Below are 23,678 nucleotides of genomic sequence, written 5' to 3'. Positions count from 1 at the left end.
CATTATATATAACTTGCTGTTCCCTTCAAATATACTATAAACTTATCATGTAACTCTCTTTTTTCCCCTTTCCCTCCTCCCAATTTTGAGATGGTTATCATTAGACACAAAGCTGTATGGAGTGTGTATATACATTTACACATATATACATACATATATATATATATATTTGTGTATGTGTATATATATATATATATACACACATAGCGAGAGAGATAAACACATACATACATTCATTTATTTTTCTGGATATAAATGGCTTATTCTTTTAAAGGATCTTTGCAGTTGATTTGAATATTTATAATAGTCAATGACTTGATTGCTCAAAATTGTTCTTAAAACAATATTACTATTACTATATGCAGTGTTCTCTTGGTTCTGCTCATTTCACTTCATTATTTTGTGGAGGTCTTTACATGCTTCTCTAAAATTACTGAGCTCATCATTTCTTATAGGAGAGTAATATTCTATCACAAATATATATTTATATTATATATGTATATTACATATTATATATGTATATTACAATTTGTTTAGCTATTCCCCAACTGATAGGCATCCCTACAATTTTCAGTTCTTTATCATCACAAAAAAGGTACTATCAATATTTTAGAACATGTAAGATTCTTTTACTTTATCTCTAATCATCTTGAGAAGCAGTTTAAAAACTCTCTGAACATAATTTCAAATCCCTCTCCAAATGTTTGGATCTACTCACAGATGCAGCTAATAATGAATTAAGGTTTCAATTTTTTTCATATCCTTTCCAACAGTTGTTACATTCCCCTTCTACCATTTTAGCTAACCTGATAGGTATAAAATTTTATCTCAAAGTTGTTTCAATTTGCATTTCTCTAATGAATTATGATTTAGAGTATTTTTGTATGGTTATAAGTAATTTTGATATTTTCACTGGAAAACTCCTTGTTCATGTTCTTTGATCATTTATCAATTGGTGAATAATTCACATTCTTATGGATTTGAAAAAGTTATTTATATATTTGAGATATAAGATCTATATCTGAAGAACTGTTTATAAAAAAAAATTCCCCAGTTTTTGCTTTCCTTCTGATCTTAGCTATGGGTATAAAAACATTTTTAATTTAATGTAATCAAAATTATCCATTTCTTTTCTTACAAGTCTTTATCTTTTGTTTGCTCATAAATTGTTCACCTATCCATAAGTCTGTTCCATTTTTTCCAAATTTTCTTGTAATGTCTACATATATGTCTATATATTATATAGCCATAGCAAGAGATACACATATATTTCTCTCTCTGTGTGTGTGTACATCTATATATATATATGTATATAGTTCATATAATCATTTTGATCTTATCTAGTAAATGGTATATTAGTCTATGCCCAACTTTTGCCTGATTGCTTTCCAGCTTTCCCCAAATTTTTTACTAAATAATAAATTCTTATCCTCAAAGACTTGCAAAGATCCTGTAAAGACTTATACACTTGCAAATATTGTTATTATATGAATTTGTTGCTGTAGATTGTGTACTCTGTTCCACTAATCTACCTTTCTATTTCTTAGCTAGTACTAGATAGTTTTGATAATTACTGCCTTATAATACAGTTTAAGATCTATTACTGTTAAACCTCCTTCCTTTACATTTTTTTCCCATTAGTTCCTTTGATAGTCTTGACCTGGGGCCCAGTTAAGGGCAGCAGAGAATCAGAAGAGATAAACCCTGATTGAGGAAGTTAATGATTACCAGTTGGGGAAGTCTGGGGAAGCAAGTGGAGGGGAAGCTAAAGACTAGGTATATGGTAACTAAATTCCACAATTCCCAGGCTAGAATTAGAAACAATCACAAAGTCCAGGTATTGAAATATATGTTGGGAGCCAAAAGATCAATAAGCTGGTATCACCAGAGCCAAATCATAAAATTTCAGAGATGGAAGAGATCTCAGCAACTGTCTTATCCAACCTTATTGAAAAGGAATTCCCATTATTATTACATACCTAACAATTTGCTGTCCAGCACCTGCTTGAAGACTTCTAAAGAAAAGGACCCAAGTAGCTCTTGAGGCAGTCCATTATGTTCCCTCATAATTCTAATTTTTAGAAAATATTTTTACCACTATCAAGCCTAAATTTGTCTCTTTATAACTGCCACTTATTGTTTATGCTCCTCACTCCCACAATTGCTGTCTGAAAGATGGAGAGTAGGAGGAGAAGGAATATTTTAGAAAGTATAGATAATGTAATTTTTAAAGTATCAATAAAATAGTTTTAAATTAAATAAAGTGATTACCTGGGCTTCTCGGGAGCTTATAAACTTATTTATTTAAAGTTAAAAGAGAGTTGGGCTCTAAACTCCAACTCATTCCTTTTACAGAAGGAAACTAAATCACAAGGAGAGAAATGATGTGCCCATAGTCATATAGCTAGTAAGTATCTGACACTGTATATCAACTCATCTTCCTGATTCCATGTCCAATATTCTATCCATGGAGTTTCCAATCTTTCATGGCTATAAATAGTCAAAATTATGCCTGGGGCCAATTCAAATGAAGTTAGAGAGAGTCATGAGGACAACCACATATTTTATGCAGTTACACAGGAGGAGTAGAATTATTGTGGGAAAGTGGAGGGAGCCTCCACTAAAGAGATGCCATAGTAACAGATCTCAACAGAAATTAGGATGGATAATAGGACTTATGTTGCTGCTTCTGGATGACTGAAATGTTAGAGTTAGCAATAATCATAAAGAGGAAATAAAACCCTGCTATTATAGTTGGCACTCTGTACCAAAGCCCCTAACTTGTCCAGGTAACTTAGATTGCTAGGAGGTACAGTGGGTAATAGAGTTGGATTAGGACTCAGGGGAAAAAATCAGGAAGATTTTATTTTACATGTATATGTATATTTTACATACATATATGTATGTGTATGCATATAACATATGTATGTAAAATCTGTATATACACATTAGCTGTCTGACCCTAGGCAAGCCATATAACCTCTCTCAGTCTCAGTTTACCCATCTATAAAATGGGGATAATAATAGCATCTATCTCATGGAATTGTTGTAAAGTTCAATGAGAACATATATACAGAGCTTTGCAAAACTTAAAGCTGTATATAAAAATTAGTGATTATAATATTTTCTGAATCAAATATTGAAATATAATATGATCTAAACAAAATATTTTGGTTTTTTGTAATCAAATAAAAAAGTATGATTGCTGCATTACTATTACCTCCATTATCTCAAAGCTTTTTTCTATGATAGTTTATATATGACTAATCTGATAAAAAATGCCTAACTGAAATTACTAGGTATTAATGTCCTAGATCTCTTAGGACACTTTTCCCCTTTTTCCTTTTTGAATTTTGGAAGAGGCCTTCTCAAGGTATAATGCTTTCACTTTAATGAATCTCTAAATATGGCATGATTGCAAAGAAAGTACTTTGAAAAAAAATGGGTCTATTTCTTTGGATGCATGATCCCTTAATTCAACAAATTTAATCAAACAGAAGCATCATCCTAGGCATGAGAGTGTAAAGATAACACAGCATTCACTGTTCTCAAGTTGCTTTGGTTCTACTGAAAATGAGAAGGTAAGACTAGGTTATCTTTTAGGTCATAGGACCACTGATTTAGAAAAGAAAGGAACATGGGTCATCCCTCTATAATATTTACCTAAGTCATTAAGATTGGAGGAGTACAGGCTTCCTAGAGTAACACAGCGAACAATAACAAAATTAATTCAATGTAGCCCTATATAAGTTAGCCAATCAATCATTTCAACACTGTAGGTTGTCAGTAGGTATGGGAACTTGTAATTGCGTGAATATAGGGAACTTTCTGTTGACCTCTATCAATATAAGGCAGGACATTCTCAACAATTTATAGTCTTACAGAATTGCCCTCTAGAGCCCTCCAAGGCTAATTGACTTCTCCATGGTCAGATAGCCAGATCATGTTAGAATTAGGACTTGAACTCATGACTTCCTAGATCCAAGGCCAGTGCTCTTTTCTTAAGTACACTATTTCACCTCCTTTAGTTAATAAAATAAATAACAATATACATATTTGGAATTTTATGATTTTTCATATATGTCCTCTCTATATCAAATGGTCCACACTCTAATTCATACTCTAATCACCTCTCCCTTTGATTATTGCCAAAAGGCTCTTAATTGGTCTTCCCTAGTCCAGTCCATCCTTCACCTCCACACAATGGGCAGAGTGATTTTCCTAAAAGCCAAATCTACCCATGCCTTTTTTTCTCATTCAAAAAGGCTGTATTTATCCTAACTTCTCAATCTGACATTGAGAGCCTTCACAATGACTCTTATTTACTTTACTTCCCTTTCCCCAAATATTTCAGCCAAACGAACGTTATTTATGGTTTATCATATGTCATTCTATCTTACTTTGCTATACTCCTATACTAGCATTTATCTTCTATTCCTGGAATGTATTCCCTTTTTTAGAGTTCCCAGCTGAAGATCAAAGATCTTGAGGGAGAAAAGAGAGAGATAGGAAGAAGAATAAGGAGGGAGGAGGACGGAAGAGGAGGAGGAGGAGGAGGAGGAGGAGGAGGAGGAGGAGGAGGAGGAGAAAAGGGGAGGAGGAGAAAAGAGAAGGGAGGGAGAGAGAGAGAGAGAGAGAGAGAGAGAGAGAGATGAACGAGAGATGATGAGGAGCGAGAGAGAGAGAGAAGATGAAGAGAGAGAGGAGATCAGGTGAAGAGTGAGAGAGAGAGAGAGAGAGCGCACTATTAGTAGTTCCCTCATTCAGAATTTACCTTGTATCGTCATACATTTTGTATTTACTCATGCTTGAGGTAGGTTTTGATCTTATTTCTGTTATCTGGTACAAAAAGTCCCTTGGGAAATGGAAATAACTATATCTACATATATGTATTCATGTTATTCCCTCTGGTAGAATGTAAACTTCTTGAGATTAAGGATTATTTGTTTGTTTGTTTGTTAGTTTTCTTGAAATTCTCAATGACTGGCATATTATTTGCTGAATCAGATCTGTGATTTCCAATAAGGCAACTGAGTCTCTCAAATAGATCAAAATGTTACTTACCATCTTAGAGAATTCCCTAGGAGACACTGAAACTTTAAGAAACGTACTCAGTCAAACTGAAGCTAAAATTTGAACCAAGGACTTTTTGACTCAAGTCAAGTATCCTTTATCCTATACTCTCTGCACAACTGCCATGCAAGTGGAACAGGGTACTGAATTGCTGGATAGCCAACAAACTTCAATTTATTAAAACAAGTGGAATAGCCAAATCACTCATTCTCACAGCTCTTTTGTTTTGTGGTGCCCATTCTTCAAATAATTGACCAAGGGGAAAATAAATAACACTCAAAAGTAGCTCACTTAACACTTCATTAAAAACTTCTTTTAGAAAAAAAATGAGTGGCACATCAAAAGAAGTACTGGATTTAGAGTCAAGCAATATAGGTTCAAATCCCATGTCTTCACCTTTTACCCTGTGTGACCTTAGAAAATAATAATAATCACCATCATTTCTTTAGCCTCAGTTTCCTCCTATGCAAAATGAGACTGTTGACTTCTAAGGGCCCTTTTAGATCAAATTCTATGATCCCATAATAAATAATACAGAAAAGCATTTAGTTCTTTAAAAAAAATAGACAGTCATATTCTACTTAGTACCAGACTTATTTCTGTGATTTGCAAAGAAGTAGTTTAAAAGGCATCATTTCGTTCAAATATGGACAGAAAAACAAGGAAAGTGGTCATGTTGCAGGAGTAGTTACTATGAGCAGAACCAGGAGAACATTGTACACAACAATAAGAAGATTCTGTGATGCTCAATTGTGATGGACTTGGCTCTTCTCAATTTATATTCATGTGATTCAACACAATTCCAATAGTCTGGGATGGAACATCCCATTGTCATCCAGAGAGAGAACTATGAAGATTGAATGTAGATTAAAACTAGATTTTCACCCTTTTGTGGCGGTTGAATAGTTTGTTTTCTTAGTTTTTTTTTTTTCTTTTCTCATTTTTTTCCCTTTTGATCTGATTTTTTTCTTGTGCAGCATGACAAATCCATGGAAATGTGTTTAGAAGAATTGCACATGTTAAACCTATATAAAGCTACCTGCTGTCTTGACAGGGAAGAGAAAAATTGGGATCACAAGGTTTGGCAAAGGTGATTGTTGAAAACTATCTGCATGGATTTAGAAAAATAAAATCCTATCAAAATAATGTTTTAAAAAAGAGTGGTCACAAATCATTTCCAATAGAGCAGTAATGAACTATTTTTGTCCATCTGCATTTTTTATTGCCTTCACAAGCTAAATGTACACTATTTCAAAGTCCGATTCTTTTTGTACAGCAAAATAACTGTTTGGACATGTATACATATATTATATTTAACTTATATTTTAACATATTTAACATGTATTGGTCAACCTGCCATCTTGGGGAATGGGTGGGGGGAAGGAGGGGAAAAGTTGGAACAAAAGGTTTTGCAATTGTCAATGCTGAAAAATCAACTCTGCATATATCTTGTAAATAAAAAGCTATAATAATAAAAAAAAAGAGTAGTCACCATGTATCTTGCAGTGCTATCTCTGAAACATCAGATTAATCAGGAAAAAAATTAGTGAGGGATGGGTTTATAGAAAGTCACAGACAAGAAACAACATTGCTGTCAAACTCAAGAATAGATCCCTCTGGGTTGCATATTGACTTAGAAAATCACAAATTAACATTATCTGTGTTGTATTATATTTTTATTTATTTAGCGGAACACTTTCCAATTACATTTTAATCTTGTTGGCCTCAGTAAGTTTACTATAGGCATTAGTCTGTAGCCTACTTGTAGGGAGTTTGAAACCTCTTGTGTAGTGGAGTTTGGAAGACCTATATTCAAATCCCACCTAGACATTTCATAAAACTGTGGTCCTGAAAAAGTCTTTTAATATCTTTGAACTTACCTATTCTGTTAAAAGAAGACATCGAACTCAATTGCCTCTAAGATCTCTTATAGTTTCAACTGCCTCTCAAAAAAGAGGGGAAAAAAGGACACATTTTAAGTTTAACCAGCATTATTGACATTTTCGTATCACTTTTTAAAGTTAAGTCTAGAAATCAACAAAGCAATAAAACAATTTCAGATCTGTAGCATTTGCCCGTTTGCTCAAGCTGAAAATTTAAGTTGGTTTTATCAAACCTGCAAAAGCTAACTTCAGTATACCTTTTATAAAGATTAAATTAATGATTATATGATTCTCAAATAAGGTCCAGTGGCAAACTGCCTCTGACATTTAATGGAGCAATTTGATCTATCCTTTCAGGGCCTCAACTAACTCTCTGACACTACAGAATTACAGAGAAGATGACAATTGGAATTGATGTTTTTTCAGTGGGAGCTCCCTATATGATGAAATTTCAGTTTAGATTTTTTTAAAAACAAACGTATTAGGAGATGGAAAAATGAAAACAGTCCTGATCATTTATACAATGAAACATCTTGTTTTAAAAAAAATGAATCATCAATTTGATAAATACATCTTTTTGTCTCTGAGACATTAGCCTAAGAGACTTGACTGAATTAGTCACAACAGTGATTTTCCCCAGTTCATTTGATTTAGTTCTGTGGTCAGCATGGACACCAAATCAAACTACTCAAACAAAAAGCTTGATAGAAGTTGTCTTGTGTTGAGAGACCTCAAATTGAGTTTAATTCTTACTTTTTATATTTCACGATTATTTCAGGTAGGCAGAAGCAGGAAAGACATTATAAGGTAGCAGTCAGAAAAAGCTTAAAACCCACTTCCAAGATAGTCTTTGAATAAAGGCAGCCTCCCCCAAAGGAGTTTGTTTGTTAATTGCTTTGGTCCACTTTACAAGGTCAAATCCATTCTCCTAATGATGAATTTCATCTGTTCTGGTGGAGAAAGAAATGTTTTCTTTCACTTCTACGTGTGGTAAGAGCTCATTCATCTCTGTAAGTTCTGAAGAGAAATCTAGCTACATCAGAGAGAGAAGAATTCAGAGGGCAACTGATGGCCAGTAAGATATATTGAATTCACTTTCCTGGGACAGACATTCAAATGGTAACAAGTGATAGAAAACAGCTCTATATTTCAGCATGATGTGTGTTCTCTCCTGATGATTAAACCCCCTGTGGGCCATCTGCGTTTAATGGGTTAGAACTACTTTGTAGCTGCAGTTTTTTCCTTCCCTCACTCTTATTTATTTGAGGGGAGACCAAACTGCAGTCTTTAAAAGTACAGCATGTAAGAAATCCTGCCAAGAGAAATCAGAAAGAAAAGGCAAATTTATTGCCCAATGTTGTTTTAAGCATTTAGCCGTATAAATAAGGAGTGTAGATAAATGTGTACATGTGGACGCATAAGTGACTCTCTGTTTATCTCAGTTACATTATTTGCCTAAATCCTAGGGCAGAATTAACCCAATTAGTTTACATAATGGCTAATGCTGTCCCTTGGTTGAGCTATTAGGAGACGTGCAGAACTGAAATTAGACAGGAGATGGTGTTCTTTCTCTTAATAAGGTAACACTTACAGGAGGAAAAAAGCTGATTCAATTCATCCTGATCAATGCTTCCTAAAGATTAAAATCAGGAACAAGTGTGAACCATATTTTAGCAAAATTGGCTGCGAGCTCCTACTCTTACTAATGCAGCTAACTGAGTTGTTCTTAGCGCTTTGAAAAGCTGGTGAAATTAATGCCGGTATTTATGTGGAGTTGCGTTTCCAGGAACCTCACTTTTTACAGACATCTCATTATTCTTCATCGTGTTTTAGAAAAGTAGGCAGTGATAGGGAGACACTGTCTGGGCACTGACATGTGAGGTGATACTGCACATCAACGGCACATCTGGGAGTAGAAACAGCTGCCTTTTCTGCCCATGAATTTATCTCAGACAGAATCAATGGGAAGAATAGCATGTGGGGACTTTTAAATCTAAAAAATCCTTCACACGGTTGCAAATGTTAAAGTGATTTATCTAACTACATCTGTATGCCCTAGTGATTCTCTCTTGACGCTCATTTTCAGTTTTTAAAGGATGACACTGAGCAGCATTTTTGCTTGGTATCTGCCGTATATATTAATCTGTCCTTTCTCCTTTGCATATTTCTAACAGAAAATTAAGAGGGAAATGTTTTCCTTGCATAATGCCCCCACCTCAATTTCCTGTCCCCGTTCTCTTCCACCCCCCCCAACTTTGAACAGAAAATATCTACAACAAAAGGCTCCTTGGGGGCTTTAAAAAACATCAATCAGTTTCACAGCTGGAGGCAGAAGGATCTAGATAAGAGTACAGCAATTCTTCAATTAAATCACTGGTTGCAACTTGGCTTTTCCATTAGGGAATAATTTTTTTTTTTATAAAGTGAAACAAGTTTAGTCTTCCTAATGAAAAGCAAAGGGTTAACTTAAAGGAACAAAACAAGCACTTTTTTTTTTTTCCTTTTCTTCTTACATTTAGGGATTAGGTAGGCTTCTGACTCTCCTAACCTCTGCAATATCCCCCCATTTCCATCTTGATCAAAGATCAAGGCAGGCAAAAGAGGGTAAAGGTTTTTTTTCCTGTTGAACTGAAAAATTCTTCTCCTCCAGAAGTTTTTTCTAGACATATTAAATGAGTATAGTTAGGCATCATGAAATAGTAGATAAAGGAAGCATCCTTAAAGCCAGAAAGATTTGTGTTCAAGTTTTGCCTCTGATACAATGGATCTGTGATCCTAAGGGAGTCACTTCCTGATTTTAGGAAATTAAGACTGAATTGCAAAGGATATGCTGACCTACTTTGATAGAGGGAGATTTTCCTCATCAAGTAATTCTCCATAACAAGGAAATCCCAAATCCAATCTTTATCCCTAAAGCAAGTTTTGTCTGCCTTGGTGGTTGGGTTCCTATTTTTGTTGTTGTTTGTTTTTGTTGTTTTGGTTTTTTGTTTATTTGTTTTGTTGGGGTTGTAACTGAGAAATATAGAAGAAAAGTTTTTTCTTCTATATGTAGAGATGGATTTTGGGGGGATTTTTTAAAAATTTCTTTAAGTGCTCATATTCTGTCTTTTTTTGAAAGGAGATTGTGCTGTATTCCTCATTATATCCTTACGGACTATCATAGTCAATAAATGTGTGATTTTACTCTCTTCTTTTAGTGAGAGAGACATGAGATAGAGAAGATGTTAGCAGGAAGGTGAAAATATTTTCAGACTTACTAAAGTCTCATTCAGAGTCTCCTTTAGAAAAAGAGAAGTTAAAGATTAATAATTGTTCATGGTGGTGATTGATACACAAAGGCAAAAATTTCTAGAGGAAAGGATAGAAATAAACTGAAAAAAGGAGAGAACCATGATGAAGCAGTAGGATAATTCAGAGTCTTTTAATCAATATTGTTCCAGGCAAAACTATGAATGGGGTGAAACTGAGACTTACCATATTATGGTAGATAGAGTATTGAGCTTTGAATAAGGAAGACCTAAGGGTTCAAATCTTCCTTCACATAATAGCTGTGTGATCCTGGGCAAGTCACTTATTTTCTCTGACCATCGGAGGCCACATCTATAAAAGATTGGAGTTAAATGTGATGACCCTAAGCTTCCTTCCAATTCTAAATCTATAATCCTATGCCTTTTGTCATCACATGAGTTTAAATTTTAGTGCATTTTTCATTTCTTCTGCATCCCTGGACCTCAATCACCTTTCCCAGATCCCAATTTGTTCATATTGCCTTCTGTTAGACTCAGAGAATCCAATTTGATGCTCTATTTATGCCTGCCCCATCAAAATTGATCGGTGCCATATCCTACACTATTGAGGCCATGCTTTATGGCAGACCACTCATTCCACAATCTGACAGCAGTCAGACTTCACATTATTCCTGTTGACATACTCTATGCTCCAACTCAACTAGCTAACTCTTCTCAGAATTTAGCATTCTATCTCTACAATGCACTTTAATGTTTGCAAAGCATTCCATGTATTGTTTCACAGCCCTATGATATAGGAGCTATTATTTTCCCCATTTTAGAGATGAATAAATGAAGCCTAAAAGAAGTGAAGTGACTTGTCCAGAAACATATAGCTAGTAAGTGTCTGATACTGGATTTGAACTCATATCCTTCTAACTCCAAAGTGTTCTTTTTCTTTTGCCTTTAATTAATTTGATTAATAGATTAATCCCTAGTCTAATTCTTAATCTTGGGTAGGTATGTAGATGTGTCCTAGACTTCTCTGGAAGTCTATTGAAGTCCATACACCTCTGCACTATATACGAATAAAATAAAATACTTAGAATTATAAAGGAAAACTAATTATATTAAGATATATTTATAAAATATTCCTTAAAAGTTCACAGATCTTCCTGAGTTAACCATTAACTTATTAGATAGTTTATTATCTATTTTCATTTTCATAAGGACTTTCTGGAAGGAGTCTTTCAATCCACAGGAATGTGTTTAATGGAGGGATCTTTGGGCATGCTTACAAGCTAGTAAAAAAGATATTTTTTTACCAGACAGGATTGGCTTAACTCCATGTATGTAACTCTAAGGTAGCTAACTTCCTGTTCCAATGATTTGAAAAGCCTGATTTTGAATAGAAATTGCATCTCATCTTCTGGATGGTTTTTCTTAAATCTTAACAACTTGTCTCATGCGTACAGGGTTAGAAGAAAATAAATGAACTACAAATTATGAGAAGATGCATGTAAAATGAGTATGCTAATTGCCCCTCCCAAAGTAGGATATAAAATGTAAAGCAGATCTGAGAGAAAACATCTATCAATTAACCCAATTATGCCCTAAACTTTGGTTTGTTAATTTATATACCACTCCATGTCATGGAGAGATATAAGAATTCCCTCTCCTGGATTAATCAGCAACTCTAGATATTCTATTTGTCCCTGTCTGAAACCATGATCAAAACTTTGGGAACAAATAGATTCAGATGTGAGGTGGTCATAAACATTAATTTATTTTTAAAATTTCTTATTGAAACCAAAAAGAATTTTAAAAATATGATTATAAGACACTTTAAAGTTTACAAATCCTTTTTATACACACTAGGTTTTTTGAGTCTCACAATATCTTCTCATGTTGCAGATAAGGAAACTGAGGCTCAGAGAAGATCATTGACCTGCTCAAGGTCAGTTAATCAAAAAGCTTAGGTTTGTGCCAAACACCTAAGTTAAAATAGCCCTTAAGAAATTTACATTCTGATAGGGGAAACAACAAGTAAATAGCTAGTTATATACAGAATGTGAAGTTTGATTGCACACAAACTTTGGGGACACCTTCTAAAGGAGAATTAAAAGAGTAGATGGGAAGTTTATCTTATGAGGAAGGCACTATTAGCTGGGAAATTCTGGAAAGACTTCCAGAAAAAGGTCAGATTTGAGGTGAGACTTGAAAGAAACCAGAAAACCTGAAAGGTAGATGTCAGGAGTATGCCAGGGATGGGAGAAAAATGATGGAGTGTTGTGCAGGAAGAAGAATAAGTGGTTCACATAGCTAACAAGTGAAAAAGGCAAGGTTTGAAATCAGGTTTTCCCATCTCCAACTCCAATAGACTATTACTAGGCTAGAAAACTTTTGACACTATCTTGTAGAACTAGTATAGTTCTATAACTATATTAGTTTAACATAATTAGACACAGTCCAACTAGTTGTTGGACTATGAATTAAATGCCTGTGAATCCCCTTTAAGAAGTTTCCAAAAGCACTGGACTCAGAAGGACCTGAGTTCAAATCCTACCTCAAACACTAGCTAGATATGTGACCCTGGGCAAGTCACTTAATCCCAATTTGTCTTCCTTCCCCCCACCCCCCAACATACAAAAGAAGTTACTTCCCTTATTATTTTATACAAATCCCCCACTTCTTCTACTTACTACCTGTGTGGTCTTAGAATTGTTCCTTCAAATGCTCCAAGCCTTAGTTTCCCTATCTATAAAATAGTCGGATTGGACTAGACATAGAGAAAGTAGCTGACAAAAGTCCAGAGCACACCCCATTCAGATTAAAATATAATTGGGAAATATTTAACAAAAGAAATAAAAATACAACACGATATAGATAAATGTCATTTTCTAAGTCTGATCTATGGTAGAATAATCTAGTATCTATTACATTTGATATCACTGCAATAGAGGAAATCTGGAGTTTTTTTCTGACTTTAAACCATGACTCCTAATTTTAATTACAAAAGAGCCTCTCTATGTTTTTAAAATAATTGTGACATCCCTACGAATAGCCATTTGTATTTTGGGATATCACTTCCCTTCCTTTAGTGGAATCCATACCTAAAATGATTTCCCATCCATAAAATGACCAGGTTAGATGACAAGACTTCTGAGGACTCTTCTGAATCTGAATCTATTACTCTATAATATGACTACACCGATATTAGCATATGTCTAATGCTGAAGAGAGAATTACAAGATCCAAAGTTTATACAACTTAATTCCTTTTAAATTCTATATATAATCTCACATGCAGGTTGCATCACAGTCTGGTTCTCTCCTAAAAACTTGCCCATGACATGAGTTTGTTGTAAGACTACATGCGGATTGAGAGGTGGGCAAAAGAGATTATGTATAGAAGAACACAGGAAAAGTTAGGGGAAAAGGTGAAAGAAGAAAATATATATAAACGGCTAATGTATTCTTTTAATAACAGCTGATGTGAAGAAAGGAGACTTTTTTTTTTCTTCAGAAGTAAAAGGATCAGCAATTTGACAGAGGTCAGGCAAGATGAAAAGCTAGGAATGACTATGTTTCTGTAATTTATAAACACAATTCCTTGAGTTTACCCAGTGTTATAAGGGTTAAGAATTCATCAACTTATGAACAATAAAGACCAGGACTCCAATAAGTTTGGGGGTTTTTTGTTTGTTTGTTTTTACTTTCTTATGGAATTTTGTGGGGAAAAATGCACTCACTTTAAGAAAAAAAGAAAGAAAAAAAATCCATGTTTTCAAGTAACCCACAGATGTGCTCTCTACCAATATTTCACTTTATTTTTTGAGGAAAACTGGAATCTTTGCCTCCATTGACCATTAACTTATGTTTCATCACACAGTCCAAACATGAACCAAAATGATTGGACAGGGAATATGTAAATCACCTTTTTTAAAGTGAAGAAAATATTGCCGAAGGAATAAGATTGTAAGAGAAGCAAATGGTGAACTAAACTGAAATATTTACTTTACCAATTTTGTAAGAATATTAAACATATGCAAGGAAGGTATATTATCTAGCCTTTCTTGGCTAGTACTAGTTTAACTAAAACTTTTTTTTGTTGTTGTTGTTACTATATGAAATTTGCTGTGTGGATGTTTATTAGCCTAGGGCCAGAGTTTGAGGAAACTCAAGAATTAAGAGGGAATCATAAATACAGGAAAAGTATTTTAGGGTATTTAAATTTTTCTGGCAAGTTTAAAGTAGCAGATTTAAGGCAACTAAAAACAGACAGTTTTTATTTGAGAAAAACTCAGCCTTTTGGGAAAAAATTCCAAAAGTATCATCTTCTCAGTTCATCTCAATTTCTAGAGTAGCATGCTCTCACTTTTTTTCTAATCATGTACACGGGGGAAAAAAGACTTTTTTTTTTTTTTGAATCCCAAAACTTTCTAAACATATCCTTTGAAAAAGATTAGACATGAGAAAAGATTTTTTTTTTTTTTACTCTTGATTCCCAGGGCAAAAGTTAAGAAGTTCATTTTAGGGTAACACAGAGAAGAAAACATGAACACCCAGAGCAATAAGGACAAAAGTTTATTATGAACTCAGGGCATGTTGGTTTAAGATGTTCCCCCATCTCGATCATCTGTTTAATTTAAAATTTTATTACAAAAAGTGATGTCTGTTTATTATAAATATTTTCCTAGTGAATAGGGGGTATTTATAGGAATAAAATATTATTTCTCTGGAATTTAATCTTTCTAATTGTATTCCCTCATATTCTATCAGAAGGAAAAGGGCTCCCTTCCCCTTCCTCCCTCCCCCACTCCACCCTCATACTCCTCAAAACCAGTTAAACTTAGCAAGAAGATTCAAGAGGCACACAAAAAACTGTATCCTGTGCTAATCACAGCCATGCAAGTCCTCTTCAATTCAATTAATTTACTTTGCCTTTATGAACTTGGGAGACTGACTGTTACTTTCAAGGAGGCTGACATTTCACTCATCTGAAGGAGCTTGGAATGTGACAGGGGAAAGGGAGGAGAAGTAAATCAAAGGAGTTAGCAATTTTCCAGATGCAAAGTTATTTTTCTTCCTTTTTTCCCCCAACAGGAATTTGAGTAAGTCTTTTTGGACATTTTCATTCCTTATGTGAAAGAATAGTGGCTCAAGGGGCAAAGGTAGGAGAGATCCAAGAGGAAACACAGATACATGTATACATATGTGCACACATTTGTACATATATATATATATGCATATATATATATATATATACATACTCATAAGTGTATGCATATACTCCATTAAGTAGGCAAAGGGCACTGACAATAAAATACTTAAATAAAAAAGGTTTACTCTCTCCTTTGTGCTATTTATTTATTTGAAATCCCTATTCAGGTAGGCGGGTTTTTTTTTTCTTTCATTTGAAGTAATCTGGTAACCAGTAAGTCCACAAAATGATGACATTTTAAAAAAAATTATCCTTGGAATTATATGTGAATTCAGTACTAGTATATTTCAATTATCACCTTTGACCACATAGGTTCATATAGCTGACCCCAAATCTCGTGCAAATGTTGCTCATTTTTGAGTAGTAATTCTTCACACAGTGGAGAGGTCCTAAAACAGAGAGATCTGAAAACCTCTTTGAAAATCTGAATATCAAAGTGTCAGCAAAGAGGAGTTATACCCACCGGGATGGAGAGACATACGTTCAATTCCCTAAACACCTTACATCAGTATTTACTTGCTACACTGAAATTTTCCCCAGTGGATTTCCTCCTCCTCTATCGGGTATTAATTTATAGGGAATTCCTTAGTATGAAGCGGTCACATAAATCAATCTCTAGCAAAGGTATTTGTTTAATGCATTTATTCTTTTAGCAGGTTTTATGATCATATTTCATCGACTGGTACAATAGAAAAGGCTTTACCACTAAACAGGGTTGGTTGAGATCCGTGCATGGTAAACCAATTTAGTCCCTCTACAAATTCGTTCTTAGATTTTATTGTTAAATAATATTAGTATTCATTGTAAGCTGTTCTCCCCATGAAGCCTGACCTTTCACAATCTCCCCCCCATACAGCAGCTTACTGTTGCATCCTTTAAATATGAGAAAGAAGAATGTTTTTTTTTCATTTTGCTATGAAAAGAAAAATAAAGGGGTACTGTATATTACATGGCCCATGAAATATTGGCAGTGTGCTCTTTGGCCTTCATTCGAAGGACAGCAATGCTGGAAGACCTCCTTTCAAATTCTGGCTTTGTTTCGAATGCATGTCCATTGGTGGCCCCAGAGAGGAGAGAGTCAGTGAAAAAATTGTTGAGGGGCACGTGGCCAAATTGGTTCTGATGGTTTGAAAACCCTGTGTAACCGGAATCTGTCCGAGGCGAATGAGAATATGGTGTCATGCAGGAAGAAGTATCACGTGGCAACATACAGGAGGTAACCACAGAGCCACCAGTTGCATTTCCTGCCCACATATTGTTTTGAATCTAGAATACAAAAAAAAAAAAGAAAGAAAGAAATATATAAATATATTTTATAAAGTTTTGCACTTAATAGCTTTTCTATAATTGACTTAGCTTTGTTCCTGTTCCATTGCCGGCATTTTTCTTCTAAGCATATTGGGTAATGATTGAAACTTTTCAGTATATAAACAGTTGATTCAAAATAATTTTATTTTAATAGAACTCAATTGGCTGTGAATTTGACCCTGGGAAATACAAAACTCAACTAATTCAGCCTCAAGAAGCTAAGATGAATCATAGAACAGAGAGGAATCTATGAGGTCATTTTATGGAAATGGAAACTGAGTTTTATAATTTAGTGACTTTACTAAGGTCACACAATGAGAACCAGAATTCATAGTCTCTAAATTTAGTGTTCTTTCCAATATGTCTTTTATATTAGTATTTTTAAAGAAAAATAGAAGATAAAGAAAATATATTTTTATATTGTTACGGGGAATGGAGGCAGTTCAACCTGTGATTTCACTAGAGAATTCCTGGTATCAATGATCCATTCATATCCTTTGAGGTCAAAGGGAATTTTAAAATATGACTTTCTAGACAAAATATGAGTGAGCAATTTTCTTAGTCTCCTAAACCAGCTCCTCTGTTAGAAAATATTCCTCGCATGAGACTAGTGTGCTCTCTAAAGGTCTTAGCTATCACAGGCACTTGGCTGAATAAATCTTAGCCTTTTTTCATTATCTTGGGTACTCTATCACCTTCAAGACAGAGCTCCTAGAACCCTTACAAAGTGTACATTTTTCCAGACATTTGTTTTTATGATTTATTGAATATTGCTGTCAAAATGTAACTGAAGTTAGAAGAATCAGAAATAAGAAAAATATTTAAAATATTAAAAATCTGAAATAGTAAAGCAAAAAAGAGAAAATGATGGAAGCAGCCTGAAAAGAATATAAAAAAAATTAACAAAGTTTATTTACAAATCTATAAGAATGGTGAGTTGGCATGGAACTCCCTATCCCAGAATTTTATATCTCAAATTGTTATTAAAATGGAAAAGTGAAGAACTTTATACTGGATTTATGAATTAGTACAAAGAAATTAAAATTTTCCTGAGGGTTAGAAGAGTCCAGTTTTTGTTTTTGTAACCCCAGCACCTAGTGAAGGACCTGATATAGAGTGGATACTTGATGTACTTGATAAAAGATTGTTGCATTTCATTTAATTAAACACAATTGCCCTCTCCTCTACCCCCTGAAACTGTTCACATTTGAAGGCATATGAATAAATGTAGATTGTGTTTGGAATGGAAAATTTAAAGTGAAAACATAAGGAAAAGGTTCAGGAGTATGCGGGTAAATGTGTAACAACTATCTCTTTGAGGGGGAGATACATTCGGGACATACTTCTGAGCTTAATCTCTAGTATTAATATTTTCTCCATCATTTTCTTAAGTCTCAACAATTAGCAAAACAAGGAGTCAAGCCTAGATTTCAGTGATATGCAAACGACTCACAGCCACCTTCAGAACACCCTTAAATAAACTTTTTTGTTTGTTTGTTTGGGGTTTTATTTGTTTTTGTTTGTTTGTTTTTGGAATCAATTGGTGATAAATGGCTTGTGTAGGGTCTTACAGCTAGTCTGAGGATGGATTTCAACTCTGGTTCTCCTGGCTCCAGACTGGTACCATATATACTATGTCATTTTGTAGCCCCTAGATAAGATTATAAATGAAGGAAAGATATGAGACATAGAATATGTTTACCAGCAAGCATAGAAAAAAGCTTGCTTAGGAAAACAAGGCAAGATAACTGAACAACTTGCTGCTATGATAGATGCACATTCAGATTTAAGCTAGAAAATAATTAAGTGCTGAGTATGTGTCCAGAACTCTACTTGATGTTTTTGCTCAGTCATTTTCAGTCACGTCCCCATTTAGGATTTTCTCAGCAAAAATTTCTAGAGGGTTTGCTATTTCCTTCTCCAGATCACTTTATGGATGAGGAAACTGAGATAAATGGGATTGAGTGACTTAGCTAAGGTCACACAGCTAGTGTTAAAAGTCAAATTTGAACTCAGGATGATTAGACTTCCTGAGCTCTACCCACTGTTGTGTCACTTAGCTGCTCCAGTTCTGGAAGTACCTTATACAAACAAAAACAAAACAGTCCCAGCCTTCGAGAAGCTTACATTCTAAATACCCTGCTATTGATTGGTATCTATCTATACCTATAGATACATACATATATGTATATGTACATGTATGTATGTTTTACTTTCCCACATTAGATCTGTCAGAGAATTCATCCGCCCCAACAACCATCTTTTTCCAATGTTCATGTCAGGGTCATGGTTTCTATATTAATTAGTATTAGTTATCTATAAGTCAACTACAAAAAATATGCTTAATGGTGCTTCTAGCAGAATATAAATTCCTTAAGGAAAAGTAGCACAAAGCCAGGCATGAAGTGGTGCTTAATAAATGTTTATTAATTGATTGATAAATTAAAAGTTCCTGTGTCTCTTTACCACTTAGGAAAGACAAAGCAAAGAGTCTGTCATAACTAATTCCGTTAGCAAAATAAAATGAATTTTGTCCGTGTGTGTGTGTGTGTGTGTGTGTGTGTGTGTGTGTGTGTGTGTTTGTAGCAAGGGTTTCTATTTATTGGCAAGCTGCTCTTTCAATGGTTGTTGTAATGGATTAGATCAGTCATAGAGTGTTATTTTTAGAATATTACATGTTTTTGATTGCTTAATTACTGAAGACTATGCTTTAAATTCAATAAAGCTGTCCCCTTCCAAGCTGAGATTTTTACACTCAGCTAATCTTTGCGGCATCTCGGGAAATGTTATTTTAATTTAGGCTCACTCTATGATATGCATTCTCTTCTAAATAGGACATAATGATCAATGCCAGTAACCACTGACGGATGTGTCTCAGACTAACAAGAGGAACTGTTAATGCCATTACTTTGTCACACACACAGTTCCTCTGACCAGATCTGAGTGATTTTTCTTCTGGCTTGCAATCAACCATTGCTAGATGCCTAACACTAGCCAAGGTCACTTGGTTCCTGACAACATATTTCACAAATTGAAAATGAACTTGTTTTCTTGGTTTTTCCAGTAGAACTAAAGTTTTCAAGTTGTTATTATAGTATCATAGATTTGCAAATGAAAGGAACCTTAGATGTCAGAGTTTAACCACTTTATTTCACTGATGAACAAAATGTGGTAACAATAACCCTAACCCTAACCTAAATAGGCAGAGTTTGAAGAAGGGATGAGGATTTGAAGGAGGGATACATTGGAGCACTCATAAGCAAGAATCAATAGTTAATTTTTTGGTGTGACCATTTACATCTCAGAAATCAGCAACTGCTACAAATTAGGCTTGATTTGTTGTTTACTGATTGCCTAACCTTAAGAAAGTATTAATGAGGGGCAGCTAGGTGGCAGTGGATAGAACACCAGCCTTGAATTCAGGAGGACTCGAGTTCAAATCTGGTCTCAGACACTTAACACTTCCTAGCTGTGTGACCCTGGGCAAGTCACTTAACCCCAGCCTCAGAAAAAGAAAAAAAAAAAAAAAAGAAAGTATTAATGATATCAATGTAGCCTGGTTGTTAAACATTTACCATTGCACCCCTGTATTACTATATAAACAGCGCTGGAATTCTGCAGAAGTGCAGGAGTAGGGCAGAGGCTCACTGCCAGCCTCTGACAAAATCTGAAGTACAAGAGAGAACCTGCATTGAAGTATAATTGGAAAATGTTTAACAAAATAAATAAAACTACAGCATAACATAGTGTTAATTTGTGGTTTTCTAAGTCAATATGTGTTTGACTTCCCTGTAAGTAGATACTCAGAGAATGAAGTCATCACTAGCCTGGATGTCTAATAACTATAGGTTCATAATAGCTTGCATCTATGTAGTTCTTTACAATACCCCTGGTTTGAAACCAGGGCCATTTTTTTCCAAATTCTACATTCTTTAAATTTCACTATATTCTCCTTTCTATTTCAGTAGAGTATCTCAGCTGTTAAAGAATTCAGTGTTCACTTCTTATTACTAGAAATAACTAGTGGAAAAATGTATTCAACAAACTGCTTTCATTCACATATATACACAGACACACACACACACAAACACACACACGTTTTCTTAATATCACTTTATATTGTTTAAAGGCCTTTCATATTCACTACTTCATTTGAGCCCCCTCCCCTTAATCCAGTCCCTATTTATTCCCAGCAATGACCCAAAGTGCAACCAATACAATTGAGGTTGTAAGAGTTTTAGTGACTTGTCTGAAGTCATATAATTAGCTACTATCAGGGGATAGATTAAATTTGGATCTTTTTGACTCCAAAACCAGTACATGTATTTGTTCAAAGATGTTGCATTTGGAAGGGACCTAAGATTCATTTTAGGGATTCTTTTTTGTGGTATGGGATAATCTGGCAGTTTGGTTGGCCCTATGGACCACTTCTCAGAATAATGTTTTCAAATACGGTGAGATAAAATACGTGAGATTACAAAGGAAATCAATTATGTTGAAACAGCTTTTGAAATATAATTTTAAAACACATGTACCAGTTCATGGACTCAAGAACTCCCTATTCTAATCCAGCTTTCCTATTTCATGGATCAAAGATGCTCTAAGAGGAGAGCTGACTTGCCGAGGATCACTCAGTTAATCTATGGCAGAACCAAATTTAAACACATTTGATTTGACTCTCAATTCATGATTTTCTTACAATGCTATGCTGCTTTTTTCATGGTGGCAATGAAGTCTTATACAGAAAACAATGTACAGGAAGAATCTGAACTGGACAGAAATGGAAATGGCTCTGATAAGCCTAAAAGATGAATAAAGTTAAGGAATAAGAATAAAAAAAAAAAAAACTTAAGGTAAAAATTTTAAATTATAAGCATAGAACAAAGAAAGATGGCTTTTAGTTAATTTAGATCTTTGAGATTTTCTGAAACACTGAATATACATATGGATAAGTAATAACATGAAGTTAGTGAAAACAATATACAGATCTCCTCTGTCCAAAGGAAAATACTCTATTAATAGAATGAGAAGCCCACTATAATTTCCATGACAAAAACAAACATGATCATGACAATAAAACATTTTCTCTGAAAACATGTAACAATTCAGGTTTATCAACTCTATTGTTGAGGCTCCAATGAATAGCAATATTTTTAGAAAACAACTGATTCATACAAACATGAGGCTATGCACATTTTACTTTGGCCTTTTAAGAAGACCAAACATCTCAAGTCTCTCCTAGTAAACTGTTTGTATACTTTTTCACAAATAAGAAGGTATAAATGGGGAGGGTATCCCTAAAAATAAATATATTTTTCTATTAAACTATGGGTTTTGTAAAGTGTTTTTAATCATATTACAGAATTTTATTTATTTTTTAAAACTTAAAAAAAACTTGGCACAAATGCCCTACTCATTCCTGGAAAATATAGGGGAAAAAATGGCCCCAAAGAAGTTTGAGCCTACCCTGTCTCAAGCTTCCCTTAAGTTTGTTCAAATATCTTAATTATAATATGATGCATTTATAAGGAGAAATATGAATAGTTGTAAGAGTATAGTATTTGTACTAATTCCTCTTGGGCTATTTTAAGACAGATGGTTTGGGACTGAGACGAGCTAGGTCTGCATCAAGACTTTACCACTTACTACGTAGGGGACTAGTCAAATTCCAAACTTGAGTTTTCTCATCTATAAATCAAAGGGCAGATCCCCCCCACTTTTTTAGGCATAGGAAGGGAAATTAGGGTTCATATGTTCTTATATTCATAAAAATATTCTAATATTCTGAGCGAATTAATATAAAAATATTCTAAACTCCCTTCTAATATAAGAATGTCTTCTACAACATCCTTAATAAATTCTGCTCCAACACTTCCAATGATTCTTGAATTATAATGTGTCATTGTTGGATAGCTTTGTTAAAAAGTTCTTATAAAGAATATCTTGGTCTAATGTTATCCTATTGGTCCTAGTTCTTTCCTCAACTAGAGGATACATGATAGCATAGAAACAGAAACCTAGTCTTTGGTTTCATTGGTTGGTAGAGAGTGCTCCAGGATTGAGCCACTCCCTCTATCACTGCTGGTGAGCACTTTTATTAAAAATTTAGAGAGATAGCTAGAACACTGAGAGGTTATATGATTTGACTTGAATCAGCAGTAGATATCAAAGACAAAATCTGAATCCATGTCTTTCTGATTCGGAGACCATCTTTTTATGCACTATATGCTATTTCATCCCATTCATATGATAATCTTCCTTTCTTCTTCCCTCATTCCCTTCCTTCTTTTCTCCCTCCCTCCCTCCTCCTCTTCTCATAATCCTCCACATTTTGTCAAAGGAGATATTTTCCATATCTCCTCAAAGGAAATGGTATCCTGCTTCTTCACTATCTTCATCACTCTCTTCTGAATGCCCTCTCCCTTTAGTGGTATCTCCAGAACTGGACATATTTTATCCAGATGATAAAAATTCTAAATAAAAATGTCTATAAAATGAAGATAATAACACTTGTAGAATTCACCTCATAGGATTGTTGTGAGTCCCAAATGAGAAGCATAAAATCATCTTTTTGATTGAAGAGAATTCCCCAAACTTCAAAAAAAGAGATTATATCTGAGAACATTTTTACAAACACAGAAGGCAACCCCTTTACCCCTTAGCAGACAATCTTGATGAGTTGGTGTGGTTAAAACAATTCATTCCCTGCTGGTCACTGGACTACTATGAATTTTGCTGGACTAGCATGCAGAGAAGCAACATAGTTTGTCACCAGGTCTATCCATATATTTTTGAATGTTACACTAGCATTATTATTAGGTAGCTAAGTGTTACAATGATATAATAGAAGGCTGAGAATCAGAAACATTTCAAATCCTGCCTCAGACACTTATTAACTTTGTATTCCCTGAGCAAGTCATTTTAGCTTTTCTGTGCCTCAGTTTTCTCATCTATAAGATGGGAA

At 34.4% G+C, this 23,678-nt stretch overlaps 1 protein-coding gene across 1 annotated transcript in view; it reads right to left on the bottom strand.

The window, feature by feature from the left end:
* Positions 1 to 16,033: 16,033 nt before the first annotated feature.
* The window catches only part of ALX1 (ALX homeobox 1), a 30,433-nt gene continuing 22,788 nt past the window's right edge, over positions 16,034 to 23,678 (bottom strand). Inside the window, exon 4 of the mRNA XM_074270908.1 lies at positions 16,034 to 16,672. Within this exon, the coding sequence (XP_074127009.1) occupies positions 16,352 to 16,672 (321 nt within the window). The 3' untranslated portion in view covers positions 16,034 to 16,351. The remainder of the gene's footprint in view (positions 16,673 to 23,678) is intronic.

The sequence above is a fragment of the Sminthopsis crassicaudata genome, chromosome 5, assembly GCF_048593235.1.
Source record: "Sminthopsis crassicaudata isolate SCR6 chromosome 5, ASM4859323v1, whole genome shotgun sequence".
NCBI classification, from domain to species: Eukaryota; Metazoa; Chordata; class Mammalia; order Dasyuromorphia; family Dasyuridae; genus Sminthopsis; species Sminthopsis crassicaudata.
Note: the sequence above shows the minus strand (reverse complement) of the source record. Positions and strands in the feature narration are given on the sequence as shown.